This window comes from Capricornis sumatraensis, chromosome 8 (assembly GCF_032405125.1).
Source record: "Capricornis sumatraensis isolate serow.1 chromosome 8, serow.2, whole genome shotgun sequence".
Lineage (NCBI taxonomy): Eukaryota > Metazoa > Chordata > Mammalia > Artiodactyla > Bovidae > Capricornis > Capricornis sumatraensis.
In genome coordinates, this window is record NC_091076.1 from 61,482,240 (window position 1) to 61,508,404 (window position 26,165).

The 26,165-nt window shown below is 36.7% G+C and overlaps 1 protein-coding gene across 1 annotated transcript in view; it reads left to right on the forward strand.

Moving 5' to 3' along the window:
- The first annotated feature begins 207 nt into the window (after positions 1-207).
- MED13 (mediator complex subunit 13) overlaps positions 208-26,165 on the forward strand; it is a 98,037-nt gene continuing 72,079 nt past the window's right edge. Inside the window, exons 1-3 of the mRNA XM_068975873.1 lie at positions 208-273; positions 2,068-2,302; positions 10,149-10,317. Coding sequence (XP_068831974.1) covers positions 208-273; positions 2,068-2,302; positions 10,149-10,317 — 470 coding nt within the window. The remainder of the gene's footprint in view (positions 274-2,067; positions 2,303-10,148; positions 10,318-26,165) is intronic.

A 26,165-nucleotide genomic window follows, 5' to 3' on the forward strand; every position in this document is an offset into this window, starting at 1 on the left:
GGCTGGGTGCCGGCCGGGCGGCGGGGGCTGCTCGCGGCGGCGGGGGGGTGGGTGGGGAGGGCGGGCGGCCCGGCGGCCTCCTCTTCCACCGCCCCCCCCAACCACCACCCCCCCGCCCTCCCCGGTGTCTGTTTCTCTCTCTGGTCGGAGGCGGCGGTAATGGCGGATGGTGGGTTGTGGCGCCGGCGGCGGCTGCTGTGAGGGACGATGAGTTCCTCCTTCGTGCCGAACGGGGCCAGCCTGGAAGATTGTCACTGTAACCTCTTCTGCCTGGTGAGTGCCGGGCGGGGGCCGCGGCGGGCGGGCGGTGGGGGAGGGGCCGCGAGGTGCGCCCTTGGGCCGTGGGGGAGGGGGTCCGGGTCGGATCCAGATGCCCGAGTCCCCGGGCGAGGCCCGGCCCGAGCCGGCGCCGCGGGAGCCCCGCGCCGGCCCGGAGCCGCCGGCCCGGGCTGCCCTAGGAGCGTCGGCCTTTTCTCCCGTTTCCGACACTTTTCTCACCCGCGGTCCTGTCTCCCAACTTGGGCTCCTTTCCTGGCAGGACAGCGGCATTTCCCTCCTGTGTTGCTGGCTTAACTGTTGCTTGTCTCCTTATTGACCGTGTATCCCTTTTCTGCCACTGTCTATTATTGCCCATTCTCCCTCTGCCTGGCTCTGCTCCTCTTGTTTTCCCCCGATAAACGAGACCCCGGAACTTAGCACTCTTTTAATTTTACGTGCTGTTCTTTATAAAGATGAGTCAAACTGTAGCGGGTTCGTTTGTTCCTTGGGTGGCTTCAAACTCTTAAAAAAAAACAGTGAATGCCATTCCGTAGTTTTTCTTTTAAACTTTGAAAACAGTTGGAGATTTTGACAGTCTCTAGCCGACTTGCTTTTATTAGAACATTAGGTTTGTGAGAGTGGAGCGAACTTATGGAAGAGATGCTATGGTTCTGGACTAAATATTTTTATGCAGAAGGCTGCTGCTCCTCTTATTGAAAAGTCAAGGGGAAGCTGGCTCTACTGATGGCAGTTGTGTTGGTTGGCCCCGGTCTGGGAACATCTCAATAAAGACTTTCAAAAGTACCAACTGTTGCAAATACTCAGTCTGCAGTTGCATAGGAGCTTAGCTTCATCAATGATCTGAAGTTTCGGTAACTTTCTTTTTTTCATTTTCCCTGTCCTATGAGGAATATTAAGAGTGTGTGATAGGTAAGTGAATTGAGTGGGCGGAGCACAACTAGTTGGCAAGTGTAAACTGTCAGTCATGTATCAGCAGTTTCATTTTTGGCACCTTAAGCTTGCACTTTTAAGTTAGATTAAAAAATTACTGAATTCATGCTGATAATTTCTTTTACGATACTAAATTGAGATCTTGAATGCCTTTCCCCCTTATAAAATGTTTCTTGTACAATATCCATTAATCAGCATCTCTTCAGATATAGTAGACAAACAGCAGGTTTTACATTTCTGTCTTCTCCAACTCAGTCTATTTTTGGTACTTTTAGGATCGGGTTCTTTGAAGACTAGCACAAATCTGACAGTTCTTTGTGAGCAGCTATTTGACTTTTCCTTAAAGGGATATATATGTAAAGATTTAACAAGAATGTTTTCATTTGTAGTTGAGATTTCTTTTCGTTACAGCTGTGACGTCTATAAACATGGAATGATGAATCTTTAAAAGTTAATTTTGTAGTAAGTTTGATTCCAAGAAACAAATGTAACCAGTAAGAACAGAATTTAGGACTGAGAGCAAATGTTTACTCAGTGTGCAGTATTAAAGTCTGTGTTTATATTTAACATTATTAAAGCTTTTTAATTTATCCTTGGGACACATTTATTGACTTGTATTCAGTGATATGTCAGTATTAATTTTTTCAGTGTCTTTGTTCTTTTCCTTTAATTTTTGGTTGTTGAATGATCAGAATAAGCTTTTTTTCCCCCCTTTTTTTTTGGTCCGTTTGTTTTCAGTATCCCAAGGATATGTTGAAAAATTGTAATGTCTTAATGAAATAGGGGACTTTAATAGTGAGGACTTTTGATTTTGAGTGAATATGCAATAATAAAAAAATCATACTTTGTTTTCCTCAGGCTGACTTGACGGGAATTAAATGGAAGAGATACGTGTGGCAAGGCCCAACTTCTGCCCCTATTCTGTTTCCGGTGACAGAGGAAGACCCCATTTTGAGCAGTTTTAGTCGCTGCCTTAAGGCAGATGTACTTGGTGTTTGGCGGCGTGATCAGAGACCTGGAAGAAGAGAATTGTGGATATTTTGGTGGGGTGAAGACCCCAATTTTGCTGACCTAATTCACCATGACTTATCAGGTGAAAGCAGCTTATCATTTCTAACTTAAAGATATAGCAATGTTGTATACTTTTCCTAAAAACATTTGTATTACAAATGGAGATTTTTTTGGTGGAACATTGTTTACTGTGAAACCAGACAAAAATTCAGCTTCATGTTTTATTTCACTGCGGTTATTTTATTTTACTGAAAATTATGCATTTTATGGCAGGTTTTTTGAGCCTCGAATAACTTTATTCTTTCTTCCACCTCCCAGCTTTCTCATGAATTTCTGGCAGACAGCCCAAGGAAGGCGTGTTAGTAAATAAAATTAAGAAAAATGGAATTGGGGAGCATTTCCTAACAAAGTCAAAAAATACTTTTGAAACCACGTGTAACTCATCTTTGAGTCAATTCTGCTACTACTCTCTTCTGTGTAAATAAGCACAGCTGTAGAAATATCTGGAAATATTGTAACTTTCTCATGTGCTTTTTTTTTTCCCCCTAGGCATATAGTTTTTTCAGTATTTTTATCTGTGGTTGTTACATTATTAACAAATGAAGGCTTATGTTAATTTTCTTATTCTTGGAATGTGATTCTTTTATTTTAGGTACTGTTCCATCAAAGACTGTCTTTGATATGAAACAGTACCAACTTGTTTAGCTTTTACAGTGGAACATGTGTCATAATCTGAAAAGTTAGGGAAGTAATTTTATTATGAGCAAATTGATAAAATTACTTCTGTCTTATTTTCTTGATATTTAGGACCAAATGTTACTTTCAAAAGAGAAACTATAATTCTTCATGTAGTACTGAAGCTTGTGTTTACTTTAGAGTCCATGTTAACTGAATCTTTGATGATAGGAATGTAAATGATTAGTTGTTTGCTGCAATGTACCAAAGATTTCAGTATGATGTAACATAATGATTCTCGACGAGAAAATTGAGGATTTTTAGATAACTGAAAAAGTTTTCTTATTGGAAATCAAGTACTCTGGAGTTTCTATTATTGTCTGTTTGATCTATAGAACTTATTTTATTTTTGGATGTATGTAATCCAGGTGACTATCTCAAACAAGCACCTAAGACCAGTGTTTGTGCAGGAGTGTGTATGTCACATTTTTTATCTTCAAATTAACAAACCCTTCAGTCTTAATATTTATTTTTGAGAGTGGTTGCAATTCTCTTATGATCAGTGCTTTCCAGCTTTTCTAATAAGATCCTGCTGGAGAGTCTAGCCCTTATTTTTAAATATGTAGTGTGGTTCTAAATATATTAAATGATGAGTTTGTATATATGTATGTGTATATGATGTATGCATATACATCAGACTATAATATTCCTTTACAGCATCAGCAAGGTGATGCTTTGTAATTGTCATGCCAAAAACTAAGCCTGCCAGCTTCCTTTTTCTTTCATTGACTTTAGGTATGCTTGAGTTATTAATCTTGAAGTGATTATAAATACCACGTTACTAAAATATTTGAAGACTGTTTTAATATTATTGATAATATAGATAAACTATTATGCTGACTTGGAAGTTTCGGTCTTCTCAATAAAGTTAGAACATCTGAACAGACCATTTCCCTCTCCCCACCCCCTCTCCCCCAGATTCCATGAAATACATTTCGTGGAATCAAACATAATCTTAACAGTTATGTAGTATTAGTATTACATTAGTAGGACTAACATTTTGAAAATTAAAAGCCTATTAAAGTTAACTGTGAACTGGCGTGATGAATATTAAAATACTATGTGGGGAGTTTTCTGTTTTAAATAGGTTTTCTCCTGAAAATTCACAGCTATTAAATTTTTTTCTCTAGTTTGCCTGTAAGCGTAATTATTTAAAATAGTGCTGCCTATACTTTAAAATATTTATTTGAACATAATGAAAGTAATTTTGGAAGTTTAGGCTTTACTTGTCAGATTTTGCTGAATGCCAATTAACTTAAGAATTTATCAGTGAAAGCAATTAAAATAGTAAACCTAAATATAGTAATGGTTATATGTAATCATATTTTTTGTTCCAAAGTCTGTCTGGTACTATCTTAAACAGTTTGTGTAGCCAGTGGTATTTTTATAATGTTTTAGCTTTTTTTTTTAACCTGTCATTTACTTTAGAATGTTTTTACTTAAATCAGACACATCTTAAAGAATAATAAGGTCTTTTCAGATGGAGTATATTTGTCTCGCCCTTTTCTTTGCTCCAGGGACACCGTCTGCCTCCCTTTTGGGGTAATTAGTCTGCCGCTGTCTCTCGAGCTAACCCCTTTTTCATTTCTTCCCATCTGTGGCACTCCATCCCCTTCTTTTAAGCTCCCCTGAGAAGAGAGCAGCTGGACAGTAGGGGTGGCATCAGCTGCTGGAGGCAGTCCTGAGTTCCAAGTGGAGGTGTGGTAGCAAGGAGAGGGGAACCGGAAGGACCCAGGTGGTAACTAAAGAGCTGGTTAATTTAGCTTGAGTGTGCTCTTTGCAGGCAGTGTCTTTCTGTTTGGTTCAGCAGCTACCACATCTTGTTACTGAAATATTTGTGATTGTGGCAGTAACATTGCCGTTCTTGGTGAGAGAAAGGCAGAAGCCATTCCTTTTTGCAGATGAGAATTCTCAGTGTTTCATATTAAGTCAGTAATAAAAGTACAAAATTGCCTTTGCTTCACCCTATGAATTTCATTTGTGTCATTCATAGTGTATTTTTTTTAAGTAACTTTTTGTTTGAAAATAGGTGTAGATTTCCATAAATTTAACAGAGACACTATAGAGTTCTCTGAGTTACATCTTCCATCAAAATGGTGCATTTTCCACAGCTAATGAAACAATACTGATATATTGATATTGGTATTACCTAAATCGATAGTTTCTTTGGTTATCCTTTATTTTTACTTAATGCCCTTTTTTATCCTATGATCTCATCAAGGATACTATATTACATTTAGTTGTCATGTTTCCTTTGACTGTTCTAGACTCTGACAGTTTCTCAGACTTGCTTTATTTTGAATGATCCTGATAGTTCTGAAGAGTCTAGTCAGGATCCATTGCTAAGGTTCCATAGTACATTTTTAATTTCTGCCTGCCTCTTACATGTAGCACATGTCTGGGTCACCTTCCTTTCAAGTTTTGCTAATGTGTAGAAATAGAATGTAAACTAGTTTTACTGTTAATTGATAAAAGTCTTTTACAACAAGCCAAATCTGATTTGATACTTTAACCCTCAGTTCGAAGTTTATTGTTGTCACTATTGGCTTTTAGTTTTTCCCTTGAAACAAAAATAAAAACAACTACCCGCTCTCTGAGGTTTGCATCTTAAAAAAATTTATAGTAACTAGAATGTGATGAGACTCTGAGAAAACTGATACCCTGAGAATTGAAAAAACAGAATCAGTCAGGGCTAAAAATATTTGTTTTTCCTGACTCCTGTGGTAATAATGCAGGATTTTAGCGACATATCCAAATACTTTTATTATAACAATTTCATCGTAAATACTGTCAAATAGGTCATTGTTTAGTCTTAGAATTTAATTTTGGATGCTTTTACTGAAGGATATTAATTACAGTGGAATTTAACCTTAAGTGACAGCTTTAACAAGATTGACAAATAGATAAATAGCAACCGAGTATAGCAGTCTACTGTTAGTCAACTAAAAATTTATTTTATGCCCCAGGTAGCCTGAAGAGAGTTAATTCATTTCTGTCTTCTGTTACATAATTTACTTGTGATCCAACTTTTTATGTTTGCTGGTCTTCTAGGCACAACATTGCCATGCTTTTCTGTGTACTATCAAGCAGGAAAACTGTATTTTTTAGATCTTCAAATCAAAGATAAACATAAGAGGCTGCTTTTAAACCAATGTTTTTCAGGTTTTGCTGATCAATAATGCTGCCAATTTAAGGCTCTCAGCAGTTTGTTGAAAGAACAGCTTATGAATGGGCAATTATTATTCAAGACAGGTGCTAAACTAGACACTTAAACATTTCTCTTTATTCTTTCAAGAAATACATAGTATTTTCAACAATGATCGATTTTGACCCATTTATTATTTTTTAGTATATGCTGCATTTTAATAGCTTAGCAGACTTACTTAGGTAGATTCCTTTTTTACTGGCTTACCACCATGAGGATATTTAACGATGTCAGTTTTGAGAAAACTGAGTACAAATGCTTAGGTATATCAAAAATTCTTTTTGTTTTTATTTTTTCCCCCTACTTCAGAGAATTATTTTGATGACCTATCACATCCTTTTGTATCACTATAATCTGTATCCTCAAAAAATTATGGAAATCAAATTTAGCATTTGAACTTACTGTTCAAATACCTTGTGAAAATTTTTCAAGTAACAATTAACAGTTAAGAGTTCTTATCCTAAGGGTAACAGAAAAGTACTAAAAACACAGAATTGAAACTGTTTTCTCTGAGGATACAGATAGAAGAGGAGGGAAACATTTATTTAAATACATGAAGCAGACTTTTTCCATTAGGCTGGGGTTAATTAAGTTCAAAAAAGTTAGGTAAAGATTTGCCTGTGTGTTCCCTCTCCCACCCTTTTCTGTTAAGCTGGTGTTGAGATACAAGGGCTTATTTTAATTAATGTAAGGGGTGTATGCCACTATGTCTTTGGTGGCTTGGTTGTACCATTTCGTTTTTTATATCCATGAATACAAGATGTGGAGAAGTACATCTGTTACGGTTACTATAATATCAAGATAGAAGCTTGGCTTAGTAGGCTGGTTTCTGAGTGACACTCCCCCCGGACCTCCAAAAAAAAAAACTGTCTGACTTTTCATTGATTGTTATTAGGAATTATTCTTATTTCCTCAGCAATGAAAAATCAAATTGTTATTTAGTGTGATGGTTGCTTAGTTATCTACCATATAGGTGAAGATGTGCTTAAGAGATTTGTTGGCCTTAGAAAATCCTAACAGGTGATCAGATCTTTGTTTTATGCATAATTCCCATTTAGTGTTAATAAGCTTTGTGGGCATTTGGGGGTTTAATGTAAAATGAGGATTAAGTTCACCTGAGTTTTTCTAGACAGAATTAGAGCAATGAGAGAGAAATGCTTGAATATTAATACTGATTAATTTTCTAAACTATATTTAGTATTCTTAAACTATTTAACTACATACAGGTTTAACTGAAATAGATTTTTTAAAATAAAATCTTAATATGTAAAATTAATAAAAATTATTGTATTACAGTTTTTACTGTTTTAAAGATTTTTAACTTTTGGGTAGGAAGGTGAATTCAGTCTCAAGTTTTAAGTGAATAATTTTCTGATATTTGAAGTTTATAGTGACTGTAGATGTTTGAAATGTAATGATATCTGTGTTTTGGTTCTTCGTTGCTTTAAAACTTAGAAGTAGTTTGAGAAAAGATTTTGGTGGGGGCTTCTTGTGTATGACATGTTACTCCATTGCATTTCCTTAGAAGGTAAGGATTTTTGAGGTAAAAGGCTATAAAAAGTACACTAGATAGTTTATAAAGAACTGAAGAATTCCAGCATAATTCTTTTGGAATTAAGACTATGTGTACTTTTAGTAATCATGAATCACATAATTTTAGATAAAACTTTTAATGTAACTTTGATTTGAAATGATAGACGCTGATTCGACTAAAAACAGATTGAGAAAGTTTTGATTTTTTTTTCTCTTAACAACTCAGATATGCTTGTGATCTAGACTTTTTAAATAAAGTGAAGCCACTATGTGCCACTTCCCTTTTCTTCTAGCCTCCTGTTTCCTTTAATAAAGTGAAACTTGTGAAATTTTGGCTTTAATTGGAAGTAGATAAGGATGTCGATAATACAGCAGAATGTGAACTTTTTCTGTTTATTATTAATGATTTAAAAATTAACTCTCAAATATGGTCATTTTCTAAAGCTTTTCTCATTTTTAAAAAGCTTATCTTTCGGAAAAAAGAGTTGATTTGAAAGATTTTGACTCTAGGAGACATTTTAATGAACAACATAAAATCAACATTAACTTGTAGCACAAATTTCTAGTGAAGTTAAAGTCCATTGTCATTGTGCTGTTGTGCTTTTGAGTTAATGTTTATTCTGCTCATTTGTTGTACAAGTTATGAATGTTTGCCATCTGTCACTCTTAATACGTGTCTTTGCTTTTATTCTAAAGCATCATGGTTTATTATTTTTCTCTTGAGATAGTTATGCATTTTTAGTGTTGAATTAAGAAAGATTTTTTTTTTACTTAAATTGAAAGAAGGTCCATACTTTAAAAATGTTTTATAAAGTTAAATAGACTATAGGAGTATGCCACACTATTTTATATTTGAAATAGCAAATTAAAATATTCCAAAAGTTAAAATGATGGCAGTAACTGCTATTTATAGTAGGATTCCTTGGATGCTTTCTTATAGGTATAGATGGATAGAGAGTAAAAAGCTTCTTTTCTGAACCACATCCATGCTTATCTCAAAATGACTATGTTATTATTATTACTATTTTTTTTTTGTAACTTCACTTGGAGTGGTTAATAGATTTGCTGGCAAAATTGAGGCTGTATAGTTAGCAAAGGTTGCAAAAACCAAGATCATGGCATCCAGTCCCATTGCTTCATGGGAAATAGAACGGGAAAAAGTAGAAGCAGTGACAGGTCTTATTTTCTTGGGCTCCAGAATCACCGTGGATGGTGACTGCAGCCATGAAATTAAAAGACGCTTGCTCCTTGGAAGAAAAGATATGGCAAACCTAGACAGCGTATTAAAAAGCAAAGACATCATTTTGCCAGCAAAGGTCTTTATAGTCGAAGCTACGGTTTTCCAGTAGTCATGTACAAATGTGCAAGTTGGACCATAAGGAAGACTGAGCACCGAAGAAATAGTGTTTTTGAATTGTGGTGTTGGAGAAGACTCTTGAGAGTCTCTTGGACATCAAGATCAAACCAGTCCATCCTAAAGGAAATCAACCCTGAATATTCATTGGAGGGATTGATGCTGAAGTTAGAGCTCCAATACTTAGGTCACCTGATGTGAAGAGCCAACTCATTGGAGAAGACCCTGATGCTGGGGAAGATGGAAGGCAAAAGGAGAAGGGGGCGGCAGAGGATAAGATGGGTTGGTTGGCTTCACCGACTCAGTGTACATGAATTTGAGCAAACTCCAGGAGATGATGAGAAGGACAGGAAAGCCTGGCGTGCTGCAGTCCATGGGGTCACAAAGAGTTGGACATGACTTGGCGACTAAACTACCAACATAACTTTATATCAGAAGTGCCATTTAAAATTTGTCTTTAAAGTTTTAAATTTCACCCCATGTAGAGAATCTTATTCTAAATAGTAAGCATGGGAATCATTTGGTTGAAATGAGACCTAAGGTGGCTGATAATGCACTACTTGTTAGGCTCTGTGCCAGAACCTTCCTTTTTATCCATCACTTATTTTTATAGTTGAGTTGTGGATAAGAATGCTGATGGACGTAAGATGTTTTGAGTTTAATTATTAACTGTCCAGTTTTTTTTTTTGGCAGGGTGAATGACTGGAAGAGTTAGGACAAAGTAACAAGTGAGTCAACTTAGAAATTGGCACTTTAGGTATAGAGTGTGTGGCATTTCCCTTGGTTATACAGATGTCCTATTCATTTATACAGAAACCAAATCAGTATGTTTGTGATATATCATTGCCTTTTTATGTGGTGGGAAAATAATTTTCAGGTAATTTAATAGAGTACATGGCACTTTGGCCTTTTATTCTCTATGGATTAGCTTTGAAACCTGATGTTTTAGTGTCTAGAGAGATAGGAAAGTGGTCGTAGCTCAATATTCTGAGGTGAAGTAGGGTTTATGAATTTAGGGATTAAACTGTAATACTTTCAGTTTAGCTCTGAGTAGATACAGTGCCTCTATGTTACTTTTTGTTTCTTTCATTTGTTTTATAGAAGAGGAAGATGGAGTGTGGGAGAATGGACTTTCCTATGAATGCCGAACTTTGCTTTTCAAAGCAGTTCACAATCTGTTGGAACGGTGTTTAATGAACCGGAACTTTGTACGTATTGGCAAGTGGTTTGTAAAGCCTTATGAAAAAGACGAAAAACCTATAAATAAAAGGTAAGCTATCTTTAAACTCTTACTTGATATTTCTTTAGGCTTGTTAATATTAATGACTTTATAGAATGTGTGATAAAACTAATATCTCACAGACATTCAGAAGGCTAACTTTGGCAAAGTATGTAAGTATTCAGTTTTCTTTGACTCCTTCATTGTTTCTTTTACACATTTTAAGAATTTTCTTTTAGTACGGATAGGCTGTGTGTCAGTACAGTGGCTTAAGTTTTGATTTAGGACAACAGAAAAAATGTGAGATGAAAGCAGAGACTTACGCATTGAAGTGTATATATTTTTTAGTACTAGTGGAAATACATTCATGGTACTCTGTTAAAATTAAGTAGTATTAATTTTTTTTTTTTAGATGGTGATCTGTAGTCATGTTTGGGTTGAGGTAATCCTCATTCTCAGATCTTTTTGCTTTAATTAAAGTTATTTAAATTTGTATGTTTCTATGTATGACATGTTTACTTTTGGGGTGCTTATGATTTTCTTCAGCTTTGAATTAAGCAAATTCATGATGCTAATGTGTAGGATAGCTGCAGATGGAGGCACAGAAGACTTTTAAGATGTATTCAGGTAAAAGCTTTAGGTTACTACAGTTCTCTGGTTTAAATAATATAAGGCATAATCTGTAAGAAGATTTAGTCTCAAGCAGTTGTTGAATTAGTGAGACTTCTAGAGAAATGAAATAGTGGTGTGTAAGATGGGATATGGGAAAAGAAAAAAAAGAAGAAAATTTATTGGTTTTCCCTAAAAGATGTGATGGTTGTAATCATTGTTGAGATGTCATTTTATGTCAGGTGCACATCTTTTTCCATGCACACAGGAAATTTTTTGTAAACTCCCTTTCTAGTTTCATTATGATCGATGAGAAGGTAAGACATATCAAGGCTTTCATTTTTCCTCTCTGAAAATTAACACAAACCTTTATTGTCAAAAGAATAATTGTACAAGGTAGGAGTGCATTCAGTTGCAAATGACAAAAAAGTCCTAACTAGCTTATGTAGAGGAGAAGGCAGTGGCACCCCACTCCAGTGCTCTTGCCTGGAAAATCCCATGGACGGAGGAGCCTGGTGGGCTGCAGTCCATGGGGTCGCTAAGAGTCGGACACGACTGAGCGACTTCACTTTCACTTTTCACTTCCATGCATTGGAGAAGGAAATGGCAACCCACTCCAGTGTTCTTGCCTGGAGAATCCCAGGGGAGGGGGAGCCTGGTGGGCTGCCGTCTATGGGGTTGCACAGAGTCGGACACAACTGGAGTGAATTAGCAGCAGCTTATGTAGAAATTGATTTTTCTTAATAACAGTTTGGAGGAAGATATGTTCAGTGATGTCATCAAAACTTGGGTTCCCTGGAGTTTTCTGCTCTTTTATCTCTGTCCTTTGGCTTTTATCTTCGTGGTTCCAGTAAGTGTTGCATCTCCAGACTTCGGCAGGAAGAGGAAGGGAGGGAGGAGATGAGAAGGGGTGACTGTTGGATCAGAAATTAGATTATTTTCTGGAAATTTTAGCTGACATATCATTGGCTATCTTGAGGTAAATACTCTGTATATGGGAACATTGCCACTCTGAGCAAAATAAACCTTGGTTAGTAAGAGGAAATTGAGAATAGATAGTAGGTAGGGAGTTTGAAGAATTCAAGCTGATTACCAAGAATTAAAAAGAGAACCTGCAATCCTGAGCCCCAACTATTAGATGTGCTCCTCAGAGGCAATCCCTTTAAATTCTTCTAACTTAACTTTAATTTACCCATTTAAAAACTTCGAAGCAAATGCTAATTATTGAGCTTTCTGTTATTTCAGTTATTCAGGGTTTAATCTTCTATTAATAATTTAGCTATCTTACCATCCCCTCCACCCCAGCCATCTCCCAACTCCCATCCCTACCACTTGGACATTGGCATACTGAGATACTCTGTTCTCCTGTCCCTTCTTTTTTTCCCCTAACTTACCAATATAGTTATGAGATTTGGTTTAAAAAAAAAAAGTACCTATTGTTTCTATTATAATTTTATAAATATTTAGTGAGTCATATAGCATGTAGGATTACATTCTATTTCCTCTATATAATTTTGTTTTTCCCAGTGTTAATGTGATTACCTCTTTTTTCCCTTAATTACCTATGTCAAGGGTTGGTAAACTACTTCCTCACAGGGCAGATATAGCCTGCCCCCTGTTCTTGTAAATTTCATTGTAATACAGCCTTGTTCCTTCATTTTTGGATTACTTTATGCCTGCTTTCACACTCTGGCAGAGTTGAATAGTTGTGATAAGAGACTGATGATCCCACAATGCCTAAAATATTTCTCTGGCTTTTTACAGATAGTGTACTGATCCCCAGCCTGTATACTTACTGGTAATTCACCCCTAGGCTATCTGCAGGAAGTATAAGTCTCCCCTCTACCTTTAAGGAGTTCGTGTAATCTTTTAGTTTCTTCTTACGCTCTCTCAGTATCCCTATTTGAACCTGTCATTGTTCGGTTCTGTTTTGCACTTGTTCTGTTAGGCCTGTTTCACAGTAGTCATCTTGGGAATTTGCTTTGCTTTTTGTCTGTTGGGTCACTTATTTCCTGGATCTCATGTTTTGGTTTTTTGTCTTACTGTTTTGGTGATACCCATCACCTGTAGTTTCCTGAGAAGAGAGTACATAAGAAGTAATATTTTTGAGATCCTGGATGTCTGAATTTTCTCCTTTGCTACTCTTACGACTTCAGGGCACTAAAATGCTGATTGGAAGTTTTGTATATGTAAATAGCTATGAAGCAAGCTGCAGGATTTAGTAAGGTCATTGGACCGAGATTTGGCCATTTTTGTTTAGAACTGTGCTGCTACAGTAGCCACCAATCAATTGTAGCTATTTAAATTGCAGTTAATTGAAAAAATAAAAATTCAGTTCCTCAGTTGTCTAAACCACATTTCGAATACTCTTATGAGTACTGGTTATTGTATTGCATAAGTTCTTTTGGATGATATTGCTTACACCAGAGCCTTTACACTTAAAATAATGCCTTAGCATCACTAAAGAAGTCAGTTAAGGTTTTTTAGTTTTTGTTTTTTTTTTGGAGGGGTTGGGCAGTAACTGAAAGACTTACTTTAAACTTCACTCGTAAAGCTTTGTCGTCTTTCATATACCTGTGGCTTTTACACAGTCCCTTCAACTCCATCTTATTTAAATATAAGCACCACAAGATTTAAGGTGGTATATTAATAGCCATTTTATATAGTTTTGGGATATCCTTTGGTTGGGTTCCTCAATACCTTTGAAAACTTAACTTCTAGGGAAGCTATTATGTTTTCTAAGGACTCAGTTCTTTTCTTCTTGTCTTCTAAGATGGCACTGTCTAATAGAAATATGATATGAGTCACATATGTATTTTAAAATCTTGCAGTAGGCACATTAAAGAAAGTTTTTTAAAAAGTGAAATTGATTTTCATATATTTAACCCAATATATCTAAAATATTTCAGTGTGTAATTGCACATGCAAATGATACTAATGAGGTAGTTTACTTTTTTAAAACTAGGTCTTTGAAATCTAATATGCACTCCGTACTTTAGAGTCCATCTCAGTGTGATCTGTCCACGTTTACAGGTGCCTGATAGTCATGTGTATATTGGTTTGCATCAGTGGTGATGAACCCTCTTGGAATTGTATGCTAAATTGGGAGTGTTCTTGAGACTCAAAAATAGGGGAAACTTCCAACTTCTGTCAAGATGTCCATTATTTGCCAAGTTGGGCCTGGTTACTGTCTTATTTTTCCTCCTTTTAGCTTAGTCTATCATTAATGTCCATCATCAAGATTATTCTGAAGTCCTCAGTGATGATATATAATAGTACTTACGACCTAATGAAATGTCTTTGTGATGTTTTAGTCATTAGGATTTGCATGGTCAGTTTTCCCCATTCTCATGCTTTCTAGAAACATTTTTGAGAAAAATTCAGGGCTAGGAAAGACTTTCCTCTCTTTTTTCCTTCCCATTAAGCTTTTCTTACTGTCATTTCTTACTGTGATTCTTAGAGATTCATGCAGATCTGTCTTTTTGAACTGTTGGTTTTAGATATGAACAATAATAGAGAAGTTTTTTTTTTTCTGAAGGGGGAAAGGGAATGAGAAACCTTTGCATAAGCATAACTGACCAGGCTGTGTTTGAAATCAGGGCTTAATAGGTGTTAAATCAGTTTTCAAAACAGACCTGTTAGTCCAATTTTACAGTTGTTAAATCTGAAGAATAGGGAGGTTAAGGAACTTCTTGGAATTCATACATCTTGCAGGTATTGGAGCTGGATTATAGGGCATGAAAAAATATGAGACAGATTGTGACATGTAGATAGGTATATCTCCTGTACCTACATGTTATTATTTTATTTATTTTTCATTATTAAAAAAAATCTTTTAACTGTGTCACACAGCATTGTGGGATCTTAGTTCCCTGACCAGAGATTGAACCCACATCAACGTGATCTGCATTAAACCACCAGGGAGGTCTTATCTACGTCTTTTAAAGTTACAGAAAATAGTAAAACAGAAGACTTAAAAATATTAGGGAGATGCTATATTTGCTGAGCACTTGAAGTTGTAAACCAAAATAATGTCATTGTTTTTCTGAGTATTCTTTACTATATAATGTGAGTAATGTGTTCACTAAATGAGCTGAAGTATATAAAATTCACAGATAAAGGTGTTATATTCTGGATTTTAATATACATCTTTTGTTCATTGAGATATGTATGGTAAGGATATTTGATATTGAAATTATACCTATACATTTAAGGAAATTAAAGAATCATTCTGAGGGCTACAGAAATATAATGCAGTGGTTCCCAAACTTGTCGGGATAGGGAATCACCTTGAGAGAATAAAAACATAATCTGTGTATTAACCTGGGAATGTGGTGTAGGCTTTGGAATTTATAAAAGATCTCTGATTCTAATGAAAGATAGACAGGTTTGAAAACTATTTAATCAATGGAATAAAAATCTTGAATTAGGATGACTAGGATTCTTTTTTGTGTGTGTTGTATAATATAAACAACACAACTTACCATTTTAGCCATTTTTTAAGTGTATGGTACAGTAACATTAATTACATTCATACTGTTGTGCAGCCATCACACTATCTCCAGAAATTTTTCATCATTCCAGGCTGAAAATTTGCCCATTGATTAATGACTCCCTATTTTCTCCCCCTCACAGCCCCAGGTAACCACCATTCTACTTCTTGTCTCTATGAATTTGACTGTTCTAGATACCTTACATAAGTGAAATCAAAAGGTGTTTGTCCTTTGCTGCTGCTAAGTCACTTCAGTCGTGTCTGACTCTGTGCAGCCCCATAGACGGCAGCCCACCAGGCTCCCCAGTCCCTGGGATTCTCCAGGCAAGAACACTGGAGTGGGTTGCCGTCTCCTTCTCCAATGCATGAAAGTGAAAAGTGAAAGGGAAGTTGCTCAGTTGTGTCCGACTCTTTGGGACCCCATGGACTGCAGCCCACCAGGCTCCTCTGTCCGTGGGATTTTCCAGGCAAGAGGACTGGAGTGGGGTGCCACTGCCTTCTCCACTTGTCTTCTAGTGTCTGGCTTATTTCACTTAGCACCATGTTCTCAAGGTTCTTATCCAAGTTGTAGCATGTAGTTTCATTTCTCTTTAGAAAGATATTTACATATTTCTTTATTTGACTGTTCTGGGTCTTAGTTGCAGCATGCAAACTCTTAGTTGTGGTTTGTTGGATCTAGTTCCCAAACCAGGGATCGAACCTAGGCCCTGAATTGGGAGTGTGGAGTCAGCCACTGGACCATCAGGGAGGTCCCCATTTCTTTTTAAGACTGAATAATTTTCCATTGTATTTTTATACCACATCTTGTTTATCCACTCATCTGTCAGTTGACATTTGGGTTGTTTCTACTTTTTGTCTATTGTGAATAATGCTGCTATAAATATTAGTATACAAATATCTATGCAGGTCCCTGCTTTCAGTTCTTTTGGAAACATACAAGAAGTAGATTTGCTAGGGCATACAGTAATTCTATTTTAATTTATTTTTTGAGGAATCACTGAAATCTTTTCCACTGTGGCTGGCCCATTTTATATTCCTGTGAGCAGTGTAGGAGGATTGCAGTTTCTACACATCCTCACTAACACTTCATTTTTTAAAAAATAACAGCCATCCTTATGGATGTGAAGTAGTTATCTCATTGTCATTTTAATTTGCATTTTCTAAATGACTAGTGATGTTGAGCATCTTTACACCTGTTGGGTGGCTGTGTATCTTCTTCAAATGTCTATTCAAGTCCTTTGCCCATTTTTAATGATCGTTAGGATGACTAGAACTTTAAGTCAACACTCCCTTTAAATAGGTTTATGATTTTAAGACAAGTCAGTTAACTTCTTTGTGTCTTGAATTCCCTACCAGCAAAATGGGATATCATTTTTCTGTACCTGCCTAACAGAAGTGCTAAAAATACAGCACTTCTTAAAGCAGTATACTTACCTGTTATAGTATTAGAATAGCTGACTTTAATCTATAAGCATGTTTTCAATTTATGTCTTAGAAATAAAGAATCTTTTGTTTAATATCAGTACCTAAGGAACGTTTTTCTACAACAGAAGATTATCTGTCCAGGTTTCATGTGTAAAATTATGCTTTATTCTTACCTTTTTGCTTTGGTTATTATAGTAAAAGCTCCTGGAGAGCAGTTTTATTCTCCATAATACTTTATGGTAGCTTAACAGTACCTTGGATTCTTATTGTAGTTGCACATATTTGTTTTAACTCCACTTTTCTAAGTGCTGAGTACTGAAAATGAAGTGGTGTTGTAAAATGATCTCTCTCCTCGAAAGACAAGCCATTGTGAATTTAGTATGGTGGTATTACCTAACATTCACTTTGGCCTATAATATTTTCTGACTGGACTTCCCTGGTGGCTCAGATGGTAAAGCATCTGCCTGCAATGTGTGAGAGCCGGGTTCAATCCCTGGGTTGGGAAGATCTCCTGGAGAAGGAAATGGCAACCCACTCCAGTATTCTTGCCTGGAAAATCCCATTTTCTGACTAGATTACCTTTAATATAGGTATACCGTGGAGATAATTGCTTCCCTGGTAGCTCAGCTGGTACAAGAACCCGCCTGCAAAGCAGGAGACCCTGGTTCCATTCCTGGATTGGGAAGATGAAGATCTGTGGAGAAGGGATAGGCTACCCACTCCACTATTGTTGGGCTTCCCTGGTGGCTCAGATGGCAAAGAATCCTGGGTTGATCCATGGGTTGGGAAGATCCCCTGGAGGAGGGCATGGCAACCCATGCCAGTATTCTTGCCTGGAGAATCCCCATGGACAGAGGAGCCTGGTGGGCTACAGTCCATGGGGTCGCCAAGAGTCGGACACGACTAAGCTCAGCACAGCACATAAACCTTAGAGTCATTTTGTCAGTATCTGCAAAATAACTGCTCAATTTTTATTGTGATTGTGTTGAATCATCTTATTCTGTAGCACCACAGTAAAGCATGCATCATAATAAACTGGGTCACAGGAAATTATTTGGTTTCCAGTGCGTATAAAAGTTCGTTTACACTAATCTATTAAGTGTACAGTAGCAGTATTTGTAGAAAACAGTGTATATAACTTAACTTTATTACTAAAAAATGCTAACCATTCTCTGAATCTTCAGCAAGTCATAACCTTTTTGCAAAAGTAACATCAAAGATCACTTACCATAGATCACCATACCAAGTATAATAATTATGAAAAAGTTTGAAATGTGAAAATTACCAAAATGTGACACACAGACACGAAGTGAACATACGCTGTTGAGAAAGTGGTGCCAGCAGACTTGCTCAGTGCCAGCTTGTCACACACCTTCGATTTGTAAAGCCCTCAGTTGTCTGTGAAGCACAGTAAAGCAAGGTGTACTTGTGTAAGAATTTCAGAAAATTTATCCCATATTTAGAATGTTTAGTTTTTTTCCTCCTATACATGCACAAACTTGGTTTATTTTAAACCATTTTCTATTACAACTAGATCAGTATGTATAGGAAACATGCTAGTAGTATATGGTGTGATGTTTTTCCTCAAATAGGCAACTGGAATTGAGAGCTTGCTGTTAAGTAGGGTAGTACGGAGAGTAGGAATGGAGAGTTTATTTTCTTTTAATGTTTTATGTATGAAATGAAACAGTTGAAAGCTGTAGTTTTAACTACAGTTCACTAATTAAATATGAAGATATAAAATACAGGTCTCCAAGCCTCTTTATCTTTTAAAGATAAAGACTATGAACTTCCTTGGTGGTCCACTGATTAAGAATCTACCTTGCAGTGCAAGGGACACAGGTTTGAACTCTGGTCTGAAAGATTCCACATGCCACAGAACAACTGAGCCTGTGCCCCACAACTACTGAGCCCCATGTGCTGTAACTAAGGATCCCAAATGATGTGCTGCAACTAAGACCCCAGGCAGCCAAATAAAAATTAAAAGTAAAGAACAATAGACTGTTCTAGGTTGTTGCTTAAACTTGCAGATGTTCTTGAAAGTTTTTGCAATTTAGATTTTGGAATCTGCTATTGAATTACTGATTAAGCACACAGCATTCGTGATGATTTGTATAGCAAACTTACCTTAAACTTAATCAAATTGCAGTTTACCTATGTGTAGATTATTATTACTTCAGTTACTTCCTTAGTAAATGTTTCCCTTGACATAGAGAATTTTTAGTTATTCCCCTTTAAATTCTTAAAGTTGTTTTGTCAGCAAAATTTATCTTTTAATGTTTTCTGAACTGTGAAGAGTTATAATGTTAATATATATATATATTCATTCTAACTAGTTTAATATGAAATATTCTTAATTTTTTTTTAACCGTGTCTTTTCTCTTACAAACTCTGGAGAGAGATGCTTTGAAAACTGATTTCTGCTTGTTTTATGTCAGTATATATAATTGGGGTCCCAGATGGCTGAGTGGAAAAGAATCCACCTGCCATTCAGCAGAGGCAAGTTTGATCCTTGGGTTGGAAAGATCCCTTGGTGAAGGAAATGCAACCCAGTCCAGTATTCTTGCCTGGGAAATCCCACAGACAGAGGAGCCTGGAGGGCTAAGGTCCACAGCTTTGCAAAAGAGTCAGACACGACTTAGTACTTAAACAACAAGCAATGTACAATGGGCATAACCCTCTCAGAACACTGTTGGCTTGCTAAGATAAAAATACTATTTAGAAATGATATTATGTATATATACTTTGTGTGCCTTAGCCTTAACAGTTATAATTTTGTCAGAAAAGAGGTCACTCGAAAGAAAAGTGTAAATACGGCTTCATAAGCATTCCCACATCTAGTAATGAGATTGGTTGCGTATATTTGTTTACTTTAGATACATTCTTTGAGGAAAATGTATGGCGGCTTGTGAGTAATTTTTTAAAAATCCTAATGTTCCTTGGAGAAGGACATGGCTACCCACTCCAGTATTCTTGCCTGGAGAATCCCATGGACAGGAATCTGGTGGGCTACAATCCCTGGGGTCATAAAGGATTGGACATGACTAAAGCAAATGAGCATGCACACATGCACAAGCGCATACCGCAACTGTACAAGAATGGGCTGAATTCTTACTGAAAGGCTTTTTGCTTTCACAACACCCATTCTTCTCAATGTCTTCTTCTGACACTCAGGTTGTTCTTTCTTGGTCCCATCTGTGAGTGTCTTCTATTATACTAAAGCTGCAGTTTTTAGAGCTCCCTAGGAACAGTTCCCTCTGTTTCTCAACATTCCCTCTCTAGGTGATCACATTCATTCACAAAGATGTAAATACTATCCACACCCTGATAATCCCCAGATTTATACTATAAACCCAAACCTCCACCACATCAGAAAAGCTACTTTGTCCAAAAACTGATTTCTTGATCTTTACCCCAAACCTGCTCCTTCTCTAGACTTCTGTATGCTCTACCCTGAGGCTCATGTCATCAGATGCTGCTTTAATTCTAGGGACCTCCTGGTTCCCGTATATAATCCATCACCAAATTCCCGAACACATTCTAGATGCACCCACTTCTCTCCATTTCTACTGTCACTACCCTAGTCCAAGTCACCACTGTCTCACCTGGGCTATTATTGCTCTAGGTCCTGGGGGCTCAATGGTCAAGAATCTGCCTGCCAATGCAGGAGACTCAAGAGAGACAGGTTTAACCCCTGGGTTGGGAAGATCCCTTAGAGGAGGAAATGGCAACCCACTCCATTATTCTTGCCAGGAAAATTCTGTGGACAGAGGAGCCTCAAGGGTTACAGTACATGGTGTTGTAAGGAGTCAGACTTAATGACTGAGCATGTACACATGCACACATATCCTGTGGAGTATCTTCTCTAGTAACTGGTGACATTTCCCAAGTAAAAATAAAAAAATATCAGGTACTATCATTCCTCTGATTAAAAATCCTTCAATAATTTCCTCTTGCACTTTAGAACAAAATTTGAACTGCCTCGTTGTATATTTTCTGACCTGCTTGTTCCTCTCCATCTTAATCCCAGTTTTTCGCTCCTGTCTATACTCCAGTTGATACTGATCTTCCTTCAGTTTTTCCAGTAAGCCAAAATCCTTCCTGCCCCAGGGCTTTTGGACCTGCTGGTTGCTCTACCTGGAATGTTTTCCTCACATCTTGCCCTGTAAACTGATTCATCTTTCAAATTTCAGCACAGATATCACTCTCCCTAAACCGCCTTCCATCCAGATTAAATTAGTTCCCTCTAATGAATTCTCTCTTAACATCCTTTGTATCATTTATTACAGTCTTTTAAGTAAATAAATATGTATGTGTATGAATGCATGTATATGTATGTGTGTTTATGTGTGTGCACATAAAATGCCTGCCTCTTCCATTAGGTTGTGAAATTCATGAAGACAGAGACTCTGTCTATCTTGGTCACCTCTGCATAGCCTACGCTTTGCATGGTGTCTAACACACAATGGGTGCTTTATAAATATTTGCTGAATTAGTTAATTAGTGAAAGTCTCCATTTCCACCAATACTCTGTTCCTGAAAGCAACCCTTCTAAGAGTTCTTTTATCTTTCCAGATATGGAAACATGATTAAAGAGAAAAGAGTTCCAACATGATTGCATTTCAGTATGTTTTCCTAGTACAAATTTTTACATTTGAATTAAATCTAATAAAAATAGCTTTAGAAAGATAAAGAGAAGTAGGGCCTAAATAATAATTAAAAGATAGTAAGAAAAAAAAGTTGAGATTTGACTACAACACACTACGTGTTACATACAAAGAAGCCATTACCATGTAGACCTTCAACACAGTAAATTTTGCTGAGCATTTATTATTATACACCAGGTCATGTGGCTCATGTCCATAATGATTTGCCAGAACCTCTTTATCACTTTTTAAAATTCTAAATTTATTTTTTAATTGAAGGATAATTGCTTTACAGATATCACTAAGTTTTAAAAGGAAGGTGGTAAAGATTTCTTCAGTAAAACTGTTAAGGTGGTTAATTGTGTTACAAAGAAATATTTTATTTAGGAGTAGGGAAAATAATTTTGTTATTTCACAAAGGTGTTGAATTTTTAACAAGTTGATTTTAGTAGTCCCGCTTTCAGAAGAAGAGATGCACATTTTGCTCAGTCCTTATTTATAGCAATGATAGTTAATTAAAAAAATCCAGAATTATTTTTTAGCAAGCCAGTAGTTTCATATTTATTCAAGTTAGCCTTGTCTCCATAGACATTCTAATGTATTTTTTAAAATTGAAGTATATTCTAATTGTGTTTCAATTAATTGCATTAAAAAAAATCTGTTTTAAAAAATGCCAGTGTTTCAGCTGGTATTAAAGAGTAATGTTTGGTATTAATTAACAAGAGGGTCTGAGATTTTACACACTTTTTTTTTTTTTTTAACTATGCTGGGTCTTTTTTGTGGCACAAGGGCTTCTCATGTGGCATAGGGACTCTCAAGTTGCGGTGCACAGGATTAGTTGCCCTGTGGTATGGTATGTGGGATTTATTTCCCCGACCAGGGATTGAACCCTCATTCCCTGTATTGGAAAACAGATTGTTAACCACTGGACTATCAGGGAAGTTCCTGAGATTCACACTCTTGATTTGGTATTTTTCTTGAACTGTGTTATAACACAGTCCACACTATTGCTTTGTTGGGAAACTTATTTTCCAGCCCTGGAGTAAGTTCACTTAGGTATGTTTTCTGCATTCCAGATTATTTCAGGCAACAGTAATGTGAAGTATTCGTATATTATATTAACATAGGTTACCATTTTCCTGACTGTGTTTCAGTGTTTGTATTCTTTGCTACCAATTCTCTGATCCCAAAACTGAATGCCACATGTTTAGGTTTTTCTTATAGTAGTGCCTCATCTTTGGTGCCAGTTCTTATATCAGCTATGGCTGTGTAATAAACCACTCCAAAACATAAGGATTTAAAACAGTTACATATTCTCACTTGTGTACCTACAGGTTAGCTAGGGATTAGTCAGTCTAGTCACTGTAAACTGTAGTGTGAGTAGAGGTGTATTTTGTATGATTCTCATCCCTCTTTAGACCAGAGAACCAGTCAGGGCATATTCTTGTGATGACAGAAGCACCAAAAGGCAAGCTAAATTATATGTGAAATATAAGTATTCTTCAACCTTCTGCTTGGCCAAAGCAAGTCACAAAGCAAGCCTGATTCAAGGGTTGGAGAAGTATATTTCACCTCTAATAGGAAGAACTACAAAGTCTGGATAAAGGGAGGAATGAGCAGAACATTACAGAGCTACAGTAATCAAAACAGTATGGTACTGGCATAAAGAGAAACATGTAAACCAATGGGAGAGAATGGAAAGTTCAGAGATAAATTCTTGTGTATATGTTCAAAAGACCTTTGACAAGTGTGCCAGGACCACTCAGTGGGAAAAGGACATTCTTTTCAAAAAACGGTGTTGGGAAAACAAGTATCCACATGTAAAAGAATGAACGTGGACCCTTATCTTATACTGTATACAAAAAGTAACTTAAAATTGAATAAAAACCTAAATATAAGACTTAAAACTATAAAGGTCCTAGAAAAAAAATGTAGTGGAAAAGCTTCATGTCACTGGATTTGGCAGTGATTTTATGGTTATTGCACAAAAACATAGGCAACAAAAGCAAAAATAGACAAATGGGACTATATCCAACCTAAATTTCTTTGTGTGTTATGGATTGGAGAGAATATTTGGAATCATGTATCTGCTAAGGTGTTAATAGCCAGCATTATAAAGATTGGAAGGACTGATGCTGAAGCTGAAACTCCAATACTTTGGCCACCTCATGCAAAGAGTTGACTCATTGGAAAAGACCCTGATGCTGGGAGGGATTGGGGGCAGGAGGAGAAGGGGATGGCAGAGGATGAGATGGCTGGATGGCATCACTGACTCGATGGACATGAGTTTGGGTGAACTCCGGGAGTTGGTGATGGACAGGGAGGCCTGGCTTGCTGCGATTCATGGCGTCTCAAAGAGTTGGACACGACTGAGCAACTGAACTGAACTACAACTCTACAAAATATCAAATAACCCAATTAAAAAATGGGAAAAATACTTCAATAGATATTTCTTCAAAGAATACATACAAATTGTCAATAAGCATAAGACAAGATGTTCAGGACTTCCCTGGTGATCCAGAGTCCGCCTGCCAATGCAGAGGGCACAGTTCTATCCCTGCTCTGAGAGGAACCCACATTCTGTGAGGCAGCTAAGCCCGTAAGCTGCAACTACTGGAGTCTGTGCTCCGCAACAAGAGAAGCCACTGCAATAAAAAGCATGTGCACCACAAGTAGAGAGTAGCCTCCTTTTGTGAAACCAGAAAAAACCCATGTGCAGCAACAAAGACCGAGCACAGCCAAAAATATAATAAATCTTAAAAAAAAGTTACTTTGTATCACTAATCAGATAAATATAAATAAAAACGTGAAAGTGAAAGTCATTCAGTTACGACTCTTTGTGACCCCATGGACTGTAGTCCATGGAATTCTCCAGGCTAGAATATTGGATTGGGTAGCCTTTCTCTTCTCCAGGGTATCTTCCCAACCTAGGGATCGAACCCAGGTCTCCCACATTGCAGGTGGATTCTTTACAAGCTGAGCCACAAGGAAAGCCCCCAAACATATTAGGGTGGCTACTATTGAAATAAAGAATAGCAGCTGTTACTAAGGATAGAGAAACTGGAACCTTTATGCATGGTTAGTTAGACTGTAAAATAGTACAGTAACTGGAAAATGTTATGGGATTGCTCCAAAAATTGAAAACAAAATACCCTATGATCCATCAGACGTTCTTCGGAGTGTGTATCCAGAATAATTGAAAGCAGGATTTTGAAGACATTTTGCACATCCATGTTCATGCAGCAGCATTCTTAATAGCCAAGAGGTAGAACCAACCCGAATATCCATTGATGGATGATGGCTAAGCAAAATGTTTTATAAACATACAATGAATTAATGTTCATCCTTTGAAAGGGAAGAAATCCTGTCATGTGCTACACTATGGATGAACCTTGAGGACATTAAGCTAAGTGAAAGAAGCCAGTCACCAAAAGGCAAATATTGTGTGATTCTCTTTATGTGAGGTATCTAAACAAAGGGGTAATTCTTGGTGGATTAAGTGATCTCTGTCTAAAGAGTTTAGTGCAAGGGTCAGATTGTGGAAGATCTAAAGTGCTGTGCTAAGGTTTTAGGGGTTTTTTGACTTAGTCCTGAAGGGATTGGGAAACTATTGATTTTGAGCCTCCCAGTTGCATGATTAGAATTAATTTTTAGATCGCTGGCATTGTTGTAAAGAAAGGTAAATTAGAGATTTTAACAACTACTCAGACCTTAAAAAGACAACAAAAAAATTAAGAACTGGAATCAGTAGGAATTAGTGATGGATTAGTTGAAGGTAGGAAGTTTGGGGAAAATGAAAAATTTGAGATGATTTATATATATCTGGCTTTCACAACTCTGCAGAGTTGAGAAGAAAAGAGTATGGTTATGGGGAAAAAAGATCAAATGTGGATTTTATTCTACAGTATTTAGTACTATGTGCCAAGGACCTAATCTGTCAATATAGGGATACAACATTGTATGAAGGAAACAGATTCCTTCTCCAGCAGAGCTTACATTCTTGGTGACTATAAGAAATAAACGGTGTAATAAGTTAGATTTTGATTATTTCTTAAGCCAAAACAAATCCCAGAAGAACAATTTAAAGGAGGGTGATCAGTGAAGACCTCACTTAGAAGGTGTTTAAAAACCTGAGAAAGGTTGATGAAGGTGAGTATAGCTATCTAGAGTGTTCCAGATGGAATAGCAGTAGGTACAAAGGCCTGATGTGTTTAAGGAACAGCAGAGGGGTCAATTGAGGAAAAAGGGGGAAGTATTAGAGAACGAAAAGTAAGAAATGAAATTGGAGCAATAAGAGGTATGGGGGGGATAGGCTGATGAAAGTTTTCATAGGGCGTAATAACTTTCATGGCGTTACCCAAGTGTGATTCTTTTTCCCTTAGGAATTATATATATATAATGTATGTATATAAATTTATTTTCATTATTTAGGTCTTAAGACAGTCTCTCAGTATCCTGTACATAATTTTTGTTATAGCACTTAGTATAGCTGTTATTAAATAATTGAGATTAACATAGTGTCATGTGCTTTGCTACAAAACACTTTTTTTAATAAAAGGAGTAACACTTGTCTTCACTTGGTTGTTTAATATATAGTGCATTTATGCCTGAATATAAGCAGATGTCTATAGTCTTTGTAATTACTCAACCATAGTTACTCCAAAGGGCTTAGGTTTTTAATCAGAAGAAATGAGCTTAATTTATTTTTAAATAATATAAATAATTTT